General features: G+C 44.4%; 1 protein-coding gene across 1 annotated transcript in view; it reads left to right on the top strand.

Annotated features, from left to right (window-relative positions):
* The window catches only part of LOC310945000 (Golgi apparatus protein 1-like), a gene marked incomplete at its 5' end in the record, with an annotated part of 24,741 nt that overhangs the window by 110 nt on the left and 9,631 nt on the right, over positions 1–15,000 (top strand). Inside the window, 11 exons of the mRNA XM_083910939.1 lie at positions 1–211; positions 6,152–6,181; positions 8,420–8,506; positions 8,694–8,909; positions 10,130–10,333; positions 11,312–11,383; positions 11,462–11,648; positions 11,758–11,975; positions 12,650–12,771; positions 13,988–14,089; positions 14,735–14,888. The exon at positions 1–211 is cut by the window's left edge and continues 110 nt beyond it. Coding sequence (XP_083767065.1) covers positions 1–211; positions 6,152–6,181; positions 8,420–8,506; positions 8,694–8,909; positions 10,130–10,333; positions 11,312–11,383; positions 11,462–11,648; positions 11,758–11,975; positions 12,650–12,771; positions 13,988–14,089; positions 14,735–14,888 — 1,603 coding nt within the window. The remainder of the gene's footprint in view (positions 212–6,151; positions 6,182–8,419; positions 8,507–8,693; positions 8,910–10,129; positions 10,334–11,311; positions 11,384–11,461; positions 11,649–11,757; positions 11,976–12,649; positions 12,772–13,987; positions 14,090–14,734; positions 14,889–15,000) is intronic.

Genomic DNA, 15,000 nt, shown 5'->3' with positions numbered 1-15,000 from the left:
GCCGAACCCGCCCGTCCTCAGAGCCGCGGAGCCCCCGGTCAACAAGGATGCACCTGCCGCCGCCGCCGCTGGGGCCTCTCAGCCTCGAAGGACGAGCGGCTGGAAGCTGTCGGAGGAGGAGGCCTGCCGGGAGGACCTGTCCCGCCTCTGCCCCAAACACACCTGGACCAACAACCTGGCCGTGCTGGAGTGCCTCCAGGACCGCAGAGAGGTAAGCGTCCGCCGGGCAAGAGCTGGCACCGGCCCCCGGGTGTGAGGTGATGATGCTGGGGCATCTCTGCTGGGTGTGTCGCTCCGGTGGGTTACATCCACAACCGTGACACTGATGCGGGGGTGAAGGGACGGTGGAGAGGGCAACATCTCCTGCAGTGTCCCGCACACACACACACACACACACACACACACACACACTCTCTCTCTCTGTCACACACACACACACACACACACACACGCACACATACACACACTCCCTCTGTCACACACACACGTTACAGTCAGCAGATGTGAACAGTGTGAGAAAACCTTCAACTTTGACCTTTAATATAGTTTAATTAACATTTTCCGCCACTATTAACAAACTGTTTTGTTATAACTAGTATCATTACACTTTTATTTATTTATTTTTAAATTTACTTTCATGATTTTACTCTTGTGTTGTTTTTAATAGCTGTGTTATTGAATTGTTTCTTTTTGTAAAGCACCTTGGGCTGCATGTTTATGTTATGAAAGATGCTTTAATAAATACAGTTAAATACTATTATTATTCATTTATAATTATATCAAACAGAGACGAATCATCACAATTGATTTATTCTGATCTTTTGTGTTGTTGTTTATTATTTTTACATATTGAATATTTGTTTTGTATTTTTCAGTGTGTGATAGTACTCGTAATAACAACAATTTAAATATATACATATATTTAAAAACAACATCAAACAAGTATGAAAGAAATATCAAAAGGCAGTAATGTTAAAATTTAAAAGCAATATCATAAAAAATGTTTTTTACTTGTGATCGTCACGATTTTCGGACATTTTATGAACTAAAAGTCGGAAAAAAGGAAATCCATGAATCAAAGCTGTCGGTTTGTTGTTGTTCTTTCAGGTGTTTGTTTGTTTGTTTGTTTGTTTGTTTATGCACTCAAGTGTTTCCCCGCTCCACCTGTGCAGCTGTAATGTCGTCTTAACACGAACCTGTGACTCTTAAAGGAAAAGGTTAAAGGTTTTCTCACAGTGTTCACAACGACTGCTGACTGTTACCTCAGTGAGGTAATTATCAACCTGTGTGTGTGTGTGTGTGTGTGTGTGTGTGTGTGTGTGAGAGAGAGTGTGTGTGCGTGCAGTCATCCAGCTGTCAGGTGACTAACAGGATGAAGTTAAACCAACCACACACACACACACACACACACACACACACACACACTAACACACACACACACACACACACACACACACACACACACACACACACACACACACACACACACACACACACACACACACACACACACACACACACACACACACACACACACACACACACACACACACACACACACACTGTTCTTGCTTCTCCTGTGTCCAAACAAATATTTTTTATCACGATCTTTTGACATGTTTTGTTTCCGCCTACACGCACAGATTCTTTTTGGACTCTTATTTTGAAAGGACAACTTTTTTTTGTTGCTTTTCTGTTTTGTATTTTTTGCATCTATTTTTTAGTCATTTTGCATCTTTTTTGGTGGTTTTGCATCTAATTTTAGTCTTTATGCATCTGTTTGCGGTGGTCTTGCATCTTTATTTACATTCATTTTGGACTCTTATTTTGGAAGGACACCTTTTTTTCTGTTGCTAAATCTGTTTTGGAGTCTCGTTCAGACTGAGTTTACAAATTTAGACGGAGAAATTACTGTTGTATAATGTTCAAAACATTTTATCCAAGTTGTTGAGTTCAGTTTAAATCTGAATCTAAAAATGACCAACAGAGAGATTCACTTTTTGTTCTCCTCTGAGCCAACGTTACCAACAACGCAGGTCACAGCGCATATTGTTGACACACAAACTGCGCGGTAGAGATGGTGAAAACATATTGTCTCTTGTTGATTTTCATACGCACGAGTAGATGGAGCTCGTCGGTCCGACTGTCTATCGCCGGATTGATGAGGTTCCCTTTTATACAGATGCTAAATTCTCGTTTTAAAGTTAAAGTGTTACCGACGTAAACATGCAAACATGCTGAATGGATGATGAGTCTGTGAAAAACCATCCTGTCCCTGTTGACGTCAAACCCCCTCTCTGCACTGTGCTGACGTCAACTATACACACACACACACACACAGGCACACACACACACACACACTGTGACCGATGCTCCCTGCACTGAGATAATTACACCGCTTCAGCGCAATAACAGCTGTGGCCTCCTGAAGAGGTAAATGGCTCTGATAAATCTGCCTCTTCTCCAGAGGATGACACACACGCACACACACACACACACAAACACACACACACACGCACACACAGACACTTACACACACACACACACACACACACACACACACGCACACACAGACACAAACACACACACACGCGCAGACACGCACGCACACGCACAGTTCACTTTAAGTATTTATCTGAGGGGGTTTAAGCCCTGAGAATCCCACACCTGAGAAACGGCGGTTATAAACTAACCGCTGGACAGGAAGTCACTTTGTCCGACCGTGGTCATGGCGTCAGTCCGTCTCTCATTCACTTTCTGCAGGCTGCTTTTTTTACTGTTTCTAAGGGCGCACAGGATCAACCGTAGGGGAAACTCATCTCATCTCGTCTTCAGCCTCTTATCTGGGGTCGGGTCGCGGGGGCAGCAGCTTTAGCAGGGGACCCCAAACTTCCCTTTCCCGGGCCACATTAACCAGCTCTAACTGGGGGATCCTGAGGCGTTCCCAGGCCAGTGTGGAGATATGATATCTACACCTGGTCCTGGGTCTTCCCCGAGGCCTCCTCCCAGCTACCACCTCAACCTATATTTGAGTAGGGACCGATACAAAAACATAGATATATTGAAAACAGTCATCCGATGTATCAACACAGTGTTTTTAGCCAAGGCGAGTTCACAGCACTTGTCCTAGGGCTTTTGGTTAAAAAATTAAAAATAATAGATTAATTCATTCATTCATCTTCAACATCTTGTCCCTGTCGGGGTCGCGGGGGGCTGGAGCCGATCCTAGCTGACATTGGGTGTGAGGCGGGGTAAACCCTGGACAGGATGCCAGTCTATCACAGGACACATAGAGACGAACAGAGACAGACAACCATTCACACCTACGGGTGATTTAGAGTCGGTTTTACATATAATAGTCGACAGGTAAACGATTAATCGCCTCATTTTTGCAGCTCTACGCTTTAATATCATCGCGGTTAATATTCTTATGTTGCATATTGTCCTCCTATCGTGCAGCCGCCGTAGAGCACAGCAGGTTTGGGGACCAAAGCGAGCTTAAAGTGTCTGAAGGTAGATAAAAATAGATCACTCTCTGGTCTCCGCGGGTTCATCACTGCAGGAAAACTCCTTCCGCGTTACCGTCACTTTTATTCCCCCGTGAAAAGAAAGCTGCTCCGGTCTGGAGCGGCAGACCACAAAAGAAATGTTGTTAAACCCGGCGACCGCTGCAGGAAATCTACGTACAATAAAGCTTTTGTCAGGCTGAACGCGGAGAGGCCGCTTCACACTCGGTCAGTGTATCATGTCGGGGTTTTTCTGTGACATAAAGAGAGTTTTGTCACGTTCCTCCCGCCCGCTCACGAGGCACAATTAGCCCCTGTTACCACTTGGGTTTGATCCCCATTAATCCGGTCTTGTTTCAGCAGCCGTTGATGTGAGCGGAGCGGCCCCTCCGTTAATTAATAACGCAGGGTTTTCACTAATTGGTTATTGTAATCGTGGAGGCCACTGAGGGTCTTCGCCCCCTTCTGTCTCTGAAACATTCAGTGGAAATGACGCTTTAAAGGAGAAGCAGGAGTGTTTTTGTGTGCGTTCCCGCAGGCTGAGCAGAGTTAACACCAAGTGCTTTCTTTCATGTCTTTCATTAGGGGCAACTGTGGCTCAGTTGGTAGAGCGAGTCGGCGGTTCGATCCCCGCCCTGCCCTACTTGTGTCATGGTTGCTGTGTCCTTGGGCAAGACACTTCACTTGCTCGGGGCGCTGGTCACTGGCAGCCCCCTCGCTCTAACATCTCTCCTTAAGGGGGCGGCAGTAGCTCAGACCATAGGTGACTTGGCAGGGTCGCTGGTTCAAGTCCCTGTGTGGACCATGTATGGAACATGGACTGGTGGCTGGAGAGGTGCCAGTTCATCTCCTGGGCACTGCTGAGGCACTGCTGAGGTGCTGTTGAGCAAGGCACTGAACCCCCAACTGCTCGGGGCGCCGGTCACTGGCAGCCCCCTCACTCTAACATCTCTCCTTAATTGCATGTATAGGTCCTGTTTGTGCATGTGTGTGTATTTCGGGCCTGTGTGTGTAACATCTTCTTCACCCACCTCGCCTCGTGTGAATGTGTATGACTGCTGTATGTTTGAGGAGGTGGTCGGAGGGGCCGTAGGCGCTGATTGGCTGCCACGCTTCCGTCAGTCTGCCCCAGGGCAGCTGTGACTACTGCCTAGTTTACCTCCGCCACGTATGTGTGTGAATGCCACGAACCTGGACTCTGTAAAGCACCTTGAGCACTGAGAAAGGTGCTTTATAAATCGAAGCCATAATGTCTCTTTTTTACCGCCAAGCGCCTCGAAGCTGGAAGAAAAAGCCTTTCCCGCTGTGTTTACGCTGATAGTCAAGGATGTCATGAGGGAGTGAAGAGCTCCTGCTGCTTTGTTGGTACTAACGTTGGCTTAAGGGACAGTTTTTGGACGACGACCAATGGGCACATTTGTGTTAGTGTGCACTTTCTTATTTGATTTAGTGCAAACAAGAGCGAAACTTTATGCAGCGTGCGTTTGTATGTACTTGGACTCCTGTCATGTGGATTTCAGATTTTTAGGGTTCAAAGGAGACACTTCAGGTGAACAGGGGACATTTTTAACTGATATTACCGTGAAACCAGCTGATTACTTGTTTTGTTGCATTCGTTTTCTGAAATATTATGTTTAAATATGCAAATGCAAAAGGCGAGCGGGCGGCACGGTGGTGAGGTGGTTTAGCACTGTCGCCTCATAACAAGCGTTCCCCACCGGCCTACCTCTGCGCCCCCGTTAGGGATAAACGGTTGAAGGTGATGGATGGATTTATGCAAATGTGGCATTTTCTTGTGAAATTACGAAGTCATTTTCATACATTTCCAGAACATTTCAATATAACCAGGTTCAAAACTCTTGTTTTATTTTTAGAGTCAAAGGTTTTTACAGATATCTCCTTTTATAAAAAAGAAAATACTGTCAACAAACTTTAAAAAAAAATCTATTTCCTCCATGTTGTTATGAATAAAATGTTGTATAAATCAGGCTATGAATGAATTCTGAACAAATCCCTCTGTAAAAACAGGAATGAGAGTCAGGCAATCATTTTCTTCGGACCAAATAAAACCTTTGATATTAGAAATATATGAGAATTTAGTATTTTTGAGTTTTAACACCTGGTGGATTTATTTTTTATTTTAGTGTGCCTTATTAGGAGCATAAAGCATAAAAATGACAGAAAGGTTTAATGCTTTAATGTAAATCTGCGACTATAATTTTATCTTTTATTCATTATAATGAATAATTATTAAAACTTACTCTGTTTTCACTGTCTTTGCTTTAGAAAAGGCATTTTGCCAAAATGCACTATAACAGTTGATTTATGTTAGTCCTGCATTTTCACTAGAGATGTTCTGATACCAACCCCAAAACCCTAATATATTATTTTTTTATTATTTTATACTTTTTTGGATGAGCTATCACTGTTGATAGCCTGGCTCAGGTTACAGAGAATAAATGGCTTTGTCAGTTTGTGTTTATTTTAGAGTTTGACAGTCAGTCATTAACAACAAATGAAGTATAAAGCCGAACATATATGCACAATCGATACCGGAATTGGTGGCAATAAGATCTTGATAAACCTCAACATGATTTGTTCATAAATGTCTATAAATGTCTTTCTTTCTCTCTGTTCGTCTGCAGGAATCTGAGATCGCTCCAGACTGTAACCATGTAAGTATTTCCTACAACACACAACTTTGTTTTATTGGATGTAGACAAAGAACGGGAAGTGGGGAAAATGACGATCCTGGCAGACACGTAGAATAATACTTCAGCACTTTTAGTGAATTAAAAAGTTCAGTGCAGGACTTTTACTTGTAACAGACTGTTTCTACTCTGTGGTTTTCCTTCTTCTCCTTCATACCTCTGTTTAACATCATAATGTCCCGTCAGAACTAAAAAAAGTAAAAGAGCTTCGAGGACATACGACCGCCACTGACGACCTTCGCAAACTTTCCCGCCCTCAAAACATTCAGTCCGCGGTGTCCCTCGTCTCTCGGTGTGTGAGAGCTTCCCAGAGCTCGTCTCAGTGTCCCCTGGATGATAAACCTTCAGTGTTCAGAGTTCACCGCAGTTAACGACGGCCAGCTTTATGAAATGCCACAAGGTTAATGGACCACTTGGACTGTCTTTATTACAGCCTGGAAAGCACTGGCCGTAATTACAGAGTCTCTCTCTCTCAAACACACACACGCACACGCACACACACACAGACTCTGGTGTTTTGGCGGTCTGACTGTCAGACGTTGTTATCTGTCAGCTGCTGCAGTTGGAGCCTCGCTGGCAGCAAAACAATACACATATAAAAAGACAGAAGTTTGGAACACAGTCTAAAGACAAGAGAGACATTTGGAAACGTCTTTACATAATTAAAGCTGGATTCTGGGACTTTTACATATAAATGAGCGTCTGCTACATCGAAGCCCTCGCCAAAGGAGTCAACACTAGTCTGATTAAGCCTGTCGTCGCCAGGGGATGCTCTCTGTATAAAGATAAAAAAAGAAAACTTGGCGTTCAGAGGAAGGGTCGAAGTCAAATCCTCACGCCTGTGTGCGTTGGAGATGCGTTGAGCTCTCCTGCAGGCGTTGGGCACAAGCTTGCGTTGACAGTTTTGTGTCGTTGCTCTCTCCGCCGGGGGGGGGAGACAAAAGTCCTGCACTCCTGCCATTTTGGGGGCTCGTCATGAGTCAGTTGGGCATTAATACTTAAAGGAGACATATTATACTCTTTTTCAGGTTTAGTTGTTGTATTTTGGGTTTATACTAGAACATGTTTACATGCTTTTATTTTTCTCAAACTGTCTAAATGTACCTGTTCACACTGTATAAAAATAGACGTAGCCTCTCTGTCAAGGTCCGTTCTCTCAACTTGATCCAAGCGTCCTCGCCTACAGGAGTCGCCATCTTGTCAGACTTTGACTCCGCCTCATTTCCTCTGACCAAAAAAGGGCATGTATGTGACGTTGGGGGGAGGGTGATACGTCCATCTGGCTGAGGAGAAGTGAGGGCCAGAGGCTAGCTGTCACTCAAGAGGCCACGCCCCTAATTACTCATAAACTTTAACCTCCAATAAAATAAAAACTAGCCTGGCACAATAAAATTCACCCCCTCAGTGTTGTCATGGAGATATGACCTAAACATACAGACTATAATGTTCTTTTTGTTCCAGGCCTTAAACAGGTTTAATGATGCTGTGTAAACGGCCTGTTTAACATGGGGGTCAATGAGAAACTGCTCTATTATGAAACTTGCCCCTAGTGGACACTCAGAGAACTGCAGTTTTTGGCACTTCCTGATTGGATCAACCAGGAAGTTGCTTCGGTTGGGGCTTGTTTTCACCCTCTGCCTGAAACGCTCGCTCTCTTTAATCTGAACGACTTGTTAAATCCCATGTTTTCAGACAGTGGCCACAAAATCTGACTTTGTTGTGTTTTTGCTCTTTACAGTTTGTGGGTCGGTAGGCATTTTAGATACCAAACGTACGTGAACAAGCACTGATAATACGTCACTAATACGTAATATGTTCATAGACTGTATATAAAGGTGGCTGATGTGTCTCCACTTCCTCACTTGTGCTGCAATCGTGTTATTTGTGCAGTAGTGATTGGGCGGTATCGAAGTCCCGCCCATATACCTGCTCGACCAATCTTGAGTCAATCACAGCTGTTATGTCAATCAAGACCTTCAGCCGTGTTTTAGAGGATAAAATAACCATTTAAAACCAAACTTATCAGAAGAACGAACACTTGAACAAACATCCGCAACCGAAAATAACAAAAACTATCTTTGGGAACATTTTATTTAACTTGTAGTTCAAATTCCCTCATTGCTCCCGTTGAATGGTTGAACCTTGTGGGGACCAGCTTGAAATGTTGTGAAATATATATATATATTTTTTTATTCCTCTCAGCTCCTGTGGAACTATAAACTCAATCTGACCACCGATCCCAAGTTTGAGTCAGTGGCGACGGAGGTCTGCAAGAGCACCATTGCTGAGGTCAGTGTGCAGCGCCGACGAGGTTCGACTTTAACAGATTTATTGACTTTTTACAGTATGAACTTAAAAACAGTGTTTTTTTAACAGTACTGACATTCAAGCAGACTTGTATCCATGTCTTTAAACTTCCAGAGACAGACAGTTTAATGAGAGAGAAGTTAAATAGTTTCCTGTTCTATGCTTTCAGATAAAAGAGTGCAACGAGGAGGAGAGGGGGAGGGGCTACCTGGTGTCCTGCCTGGTGGATCACCGTGGCAACGTCAGCGAGTACCAGTGCAACCAGTACATCACCAAGATGACCAGTATCATCTTCAGCGACTACAGACTGATCTGCGGCTTCATGGACAAATGCAAAGAGGACATCAACAGCCTGCACTGCGGCAGCATCAACGTGGGACACAAGGTGAGTCAAGCTAACGCTACGCTACGAAGAACAATGGCGTTTGTACGTTCAAACGCTCAGTGGAGTTTGGTTCTACATTTTCATGTTGGAGCATAAAAGACCATGGAAACAAAGCTGACAAGGTTTGAAAAGTCCCAGTTACTAGTTAATCTTTCTTTCAGCTGCATTTCACAGTCTTCCATCAAGACAGTTAGCTTAGCTTAGCATAAAGAGTTAAAGCAGGGGGAAACTGCTAGCCAGGTTCTGTCCCAAGGCTAAAAAAGTGGCCTTCCAGCAATTCTTACTTTCCTTGCATGTCTCACAGCGCTTCCCCGAAAAGTCCTACCCTCTGCCCCCTGCCTGACCTCAGACGCGCCCTCCTCCCTCACACGTGCCTTGAGAGAAATGCTGCGTTCCAGTGCAACGGGAAGTCCAAAGATTCGGACTTCCAACTAGGCCAAGCGCACTGGAATGACTGTCAAAGTGGAACCTTCATCCATCGACCTACCCCGAATCCGCTAGTAGGAGATCCACTTTGACAGTCATTCCAGTGCGCTTTTCCTAGTTGGAGGTGCGGAACTTCGGACTTCCCATTGCACTTGAACGCAACATGAGCAGCGCAAGTGCAATCGAGCAACGGATGACAGACAGGAAGCTCAGCAAATACTTTTATTTGATCCGAATAAAATGATTAGTCAGACTTTTATCAGAAATAAATGATAATTGAATGTTGATGAGTTTCAACACCTGGTGGATTTCTTTTACATTTTAGCGTCATACGCTTATTAGGAGCATTTTAAAATTACAAGAGAAAGGTGTAAAAATGCCAGAAAGATTTGGTTTAAGCACACAAATTAACACTTTTCTATGTTATTTGTTTAATCCATACAAAAACAAAATGTATAAGAAGTCACGTTATCCTGAACCGTCTCCAGGACAGAGCGGAAATTCTTCCAAAACGAGCATCAATGCGAAACACAACGCTGCTCGTTTGAACTATAACTGTATCATCTACAGCCAGCAGTTTGTAATGTACTGTACAGCTTTGAGATGAGTCTGTGACGTGGATCTGACCTTTATGTCAGTACAAAGACCTTCAAAGGTTTCTCAATGTGATGTCATAACTGTAAGAAACTGATGTCCTCTTGGTCGTAGATGCTGAAAAGGTTCAGGTTTTGTCTGTTTATCTGTTTTTTTCTGGGCTCTTTCTCACTTACTCATTTCTCGCGGTTCCTCATCAGGACGTCCACTCGCAGGGGGAGGTCATTTCCTGTCTGGAGAAGGCGCTGGTGAAGGAGGCGGAGCAGCAGGATCACGTCCGTCCAATCAAAGAGGAGTGTAAGAGGGCCATCCTGCGGGTGGCGGAGCTCTCGTCAGACGACTTTCACCTCGACCGGCATCTTTACTTCTCCTGCAGAGACGACCGCGAGAGATTCTGTCAGAACGTACGGAGATTCATACTTACACCAATAAGAACAGTTTCTACATTCAGGTCATATTTGAATCAAACATTAATGTGATTCTAATTTAGGAAAACAAAACGGATCTGTGTCACCAGTCGGGACAGTTTTGGGCTAAATTCTGTTTAACCTACAAATATAAATGATGGTGTGATGTTTTGAGTTGATTTAAGGGTGTTAAAATAAAGTCTAACTTCTTATCTTTGTAACCAAATATCGTTTTAACGGACTACTTTATCTTGAGTGGTCAAAAGGATGCTAACACTGGTGAATTAGCCGTGTGCTAACCCTTTATATCTGCTCCCAGTAAACACTGGAGCTGCTGGTCGTCCACATTAGCATCAATGCTGTCAAAGCATCCGGGACCAAACTTCAGTCCTTCACAATAAAAGCTCATGCTTAAACAGCTCCAAAATAAACCATAAAGTCTTTTAGTTTCCATTTTTAATGTAAACCACCACCTGAGCCGCTCAGGCTGAGCATCGCCCAAACGTTCTTACTGCTTTCTCTCATCAACGTCCCTTTCATTTACTTATTTGACATGTAAATGACCAGGTACAAATATGAAACTTATAGATTCTTAGATGTGTGTAATTAAATTCTTCTTTCACTTCGTTGACGATCACCCAGTAAAAAAACACCACGAAAAGACCGGAAACAGCGGCAGAACTGATCCGTCCTGATAGGGATCATTTTTAAAAACTCAGATCTGTTCAAACAACAGGGAACACGGCACTACTGCTGCGGTGTAGAAATACGAGGCTTGGACCCAAAATCATATATGTAAGGGCGTTACGTCATGACTTAACAGACGGATAATCTGTATATTTACATTTTTATTTTTTTAAAACTGTCATTAAAATATTTTGTCCCCTCGTGAAAATCAATAAACTTCAAACGTCGTAGGTGGAGTTAGTAATCAATGGTTAATTATGTTTTATGGTTTGTTCTTGCTCTCCGCAGACTCAGGCAGGAGAGGGGAAGGTCTACAAGTGTCTGTTCAATCACAAGTTTGAGGAGGCCATGTCCGAAAAGGTACCACCAGCTCAGTCGTTTTTCAGTCATAGTGAACTCGTGTGGGTCACTAACCTTCCTCCTCCTCTCGTTCCACAGTGCCGCGACGCTCTGACCACCCGTCAGAAGCTGATCTCTCAGGACTACAGAGTCAGTTACTCCCTGGCTAAAGCCTGTAAGACGGACCTGAGGAAGCAGCGCTGCAGCCTGGACACCAACCTGCCACGAGCGCGCGAGGCCCGGCTCTCCTACCTGCTGCTGTGTCTGGAGGCAGCCGTGCACCGCGGTGAGTAAGAGGACAATGCTTACAAATACACACATGCTGAATAAGGTTTGAAATGACGCACCATCAGGGCTTCACTGTGTCAGTAACAGTTTGATTTTTCGGCGCGCAGGTCGTCCGGTCAGCGGCGAGTGTCAGGGGGAGATGCTGGACTACCGGCGGATGCTGATGGAGGACTTCTCCCTGAGTCCTGAGATCGTGCTGCACTGTCGGACGGAGATCGAGGCCCACTGTTCCGGCCTGCACCGCAAAGGACGCACGCTGCACTGCCTGATGAGGATCGGACGCGGCGACCGCAGCACCACCGTCGACGGCGTCTGCCAGAGCGCCGTGAGTCACCGACCGGGATACAAACAGGACGTTTAGTGTGTGTGTGTGTGTGTGTGGTCGGATGACGCTTACGGGGCATTTTCTTCTAAAACTTCCCTCTGAATAATTTATGTAAAAATAGTTTTAATAAATCTAAACCCACTTCACATAAATCATTCAGTGTTCCAGCTTTCACTCGTCGGGCTCACTCATAACAGTTTTGTGAAGTCCTAATTTAAAGCTTTAATTTCCTTTTTTATGAATAATTATGTAAAATACAGATTTCCAAAACAGACCTGCTGCTTTTTTATTAAAAACACTAATAATAAATGGGATAAATGGGCTTTTTTGTATTTAACATTGCATGAATCATCATATAAATCAGGTAGCATTGTTGATCATATACCAGGAACAGACTGTCTTGGGTGTGTGTTGTATATTCATTCATTCATTCATCTTCAACCGCTTGTCCCTGTCGGGGTCTCGGGGGGCTGGAGCCGATCCCAGCTGACATCGGGCGTGAGGCGGGGTCCACCCTGGACAGGACGCCAGTCTATTACAGGGCACATAGAGCCAAACAGAGACAGACAACCATTTACACCTACGGGTGATTTTAGAGTCATCAATTAACCGAACAAATAAAATCCAGCTGCTGACATTTGGTGTTTGTTTGTTTTTTTGTTTTTCCGCTGCAGCTGCAAACTTTGATCCAGTCTGCCGACCCCGGAGCCGACTACCGGATCGATCGAGCGCTCAACGAGGCCTGCGAGTCCGTTATCCAAACCGCCTGCAAACACATCCGCAATGGGGACCCAATGTGAGCTGCTTATGCACGCACACGCGCACACACGCACACACACGTGTCAAATAATCTCAACTCAACCCTCTGTTGCAAAATCATCTCATCTTCAACCGCTTGTCCCTGTCGGGGTCCCGGGGGGGCTGGAGCTGATCCCAGCTGACATCGGGCGTGAGGCGGGGTCCACCCTGGACAGGACGCCAGTATATCACAGGACACATAGAGACGAACAGAGACGGCAGTGAAAATAGTGTCTAATTATAACATAAGTTATCTCAGGAATCTTTCCATACGGAGTAAGTCCAAACCACTCTGATGATGATTTATTCATGTTTCGCAGAGAGCCAGCAATTCTCTAATGAGCAAACTGGTGCTTTTAACAGGCAGGAGCATCAGAACAGACCGGGCTCTTTCAATCTGACCACAATAATAACATTACTAAAGAGGAATCCGGCGAGCTGTTTGTGTGTTTCGCCATCCAGCAGCGCCATCATGACTGCGGTGGCGTCTCCCTTCAGTGTGCGCGCGATTGAATGGGAGCTGTCATGGTAGGTCTACCTTTTTTACTTTTACCTGCACTTTTTATGCAGCATTACTTTTGACAGCGATGTCAAGCAAGTTGGGAAGAACCTGTGCAATTCTCGTCTGCTCCAAACAAACCTTTACCTGAGGTTTGTGTCGTTCTCATTCAGTTTGTTTCCAAAGTTAAAGTTTCTCACTGCTGTTGGAGCAGCAGAGAATGGCACAGGCTCTTCCCGACTTCCTAGACATCGTTGTCAAAAGTAAAGCTGCATTAAAAAGTACAGGTAAAAGTAGGAAAGGTTCACTTTTAATGACAGCTCCCATTCATCACGCGCATCCTGGAGGGAGACGCCACCGCGGTAATGACGGATTGTTCACTTGCGGTACTTCGCCGGATTTGTCTATAGAAATATAATAATTATGGTGGTTTTTATTTCAAAATCCCTTTTCTCAACATAACAGAAGATTTGCTTTATTAACTTTAGTCCCTTAAGAGATGAGAGAAGCAACGGTCGAAGGTTGGAGTCACAAAGGCTCAGCGGATTCTCCAAGAGTCGGTTTGGACGGGAACCAAAAATGATTTCCTCTTAAAAAACCTCTGCAGAGACAAAAAGAAGAGAAATGAATTGTGTGTGTGTGTGTGTGTGTGTGTGCGTGTGTGCGTGTCTGTGTGTGTGCGTGTGCGTGCGTGTGCGTGTGTGTGTGTGCGTAGGATCCTGTCGTGCCTGATGGAGCACCTGTACACGGAGAAAATGGTGGAGGATTGCGAGCACCGGCTGTTGGAGCTGCAGTATTTCATATCCAGAGACTGGAAGTGAGTGTGAATCCACAAACATCTTCTGCTTTTTAGACCTTTTAACATTATTCATGTGACAATTAATGTTCCACAGATGCAACAATAACACGTTTCAGTTCATTCTTCACCTCGGAAATTGTACCAGTAGACAAAATAATCCCAACTCAATGCACTCACTAACTCCCTGAGAGTTACAGGTATTAGAGAGAATGTGAAGATAATTATTATTTCAGTCGAGAGCTGCAACCATTTAGGATTCTCTGACTTTCAAAATAAAATCCGGATTAGAAAATAATAGACAGGCAGTTTAATCAAAAATGAGGAAATAATTGTTAGCTGCAGCTCGATTTCAGTCATGAGATTAATCTGAAGGTGAAATAAAGGAAAATGAAGGTTCAACAGAGTTTTATTTGTTTTCATGAATCAGGTTTTTTTCTGGACTTCTGGAAATTTCCACCCGTTGTTGGTTTAATCACCTTAAGAACGACCTTTATCTGCGTTTGGACTCTTCAAATATTGCTCCCCCAGACTTTTAATCTCTAAATTGTGACTTTTGTTCTCCTTTAGAAATCTAAATCTGAATCTCAGAATATTGGCATGAATCCTAAAATTACAACTTTAATCTTTATATAATCAGTTTTTTATGTGGCTCTTGTCTTTCAGACTGGACCCCGTCCTGTATAAGAAGTGCCAGGGCGACGCTGCTCGCCTCTGTCATACTCACGGCTGGAACGAGACGAGCGAGCTGATGCCGCCGGGCGCCGTTTTCTCCTGTCTTTACCGCCACGCCTACCGCACAGAGGAGCAGGGCCGGCGGGTACGATTAGAAACACACACTCACTGATTTGTAATGCTGGATTAATCTATGTCCTTTAAATGTGACGCCAGCGAGAAGTTTGGATGTATTGGGGATTTATCAGGATCAGCAG

Source organism: Echiichthys vipera (genome assembly GCF_963691815.1).
Source record: "Echiichthys vipera genome assembly, chromosome: 1".
NCBI lineage: Eukaryota > Metazoa > Chordata > Actinopteri > Perciformes > Trachinidae > Echiichthys > Echiichthys vipera.
This window is presented reverse-complemented; position numbering and strand designations above follow the sequence as displayed.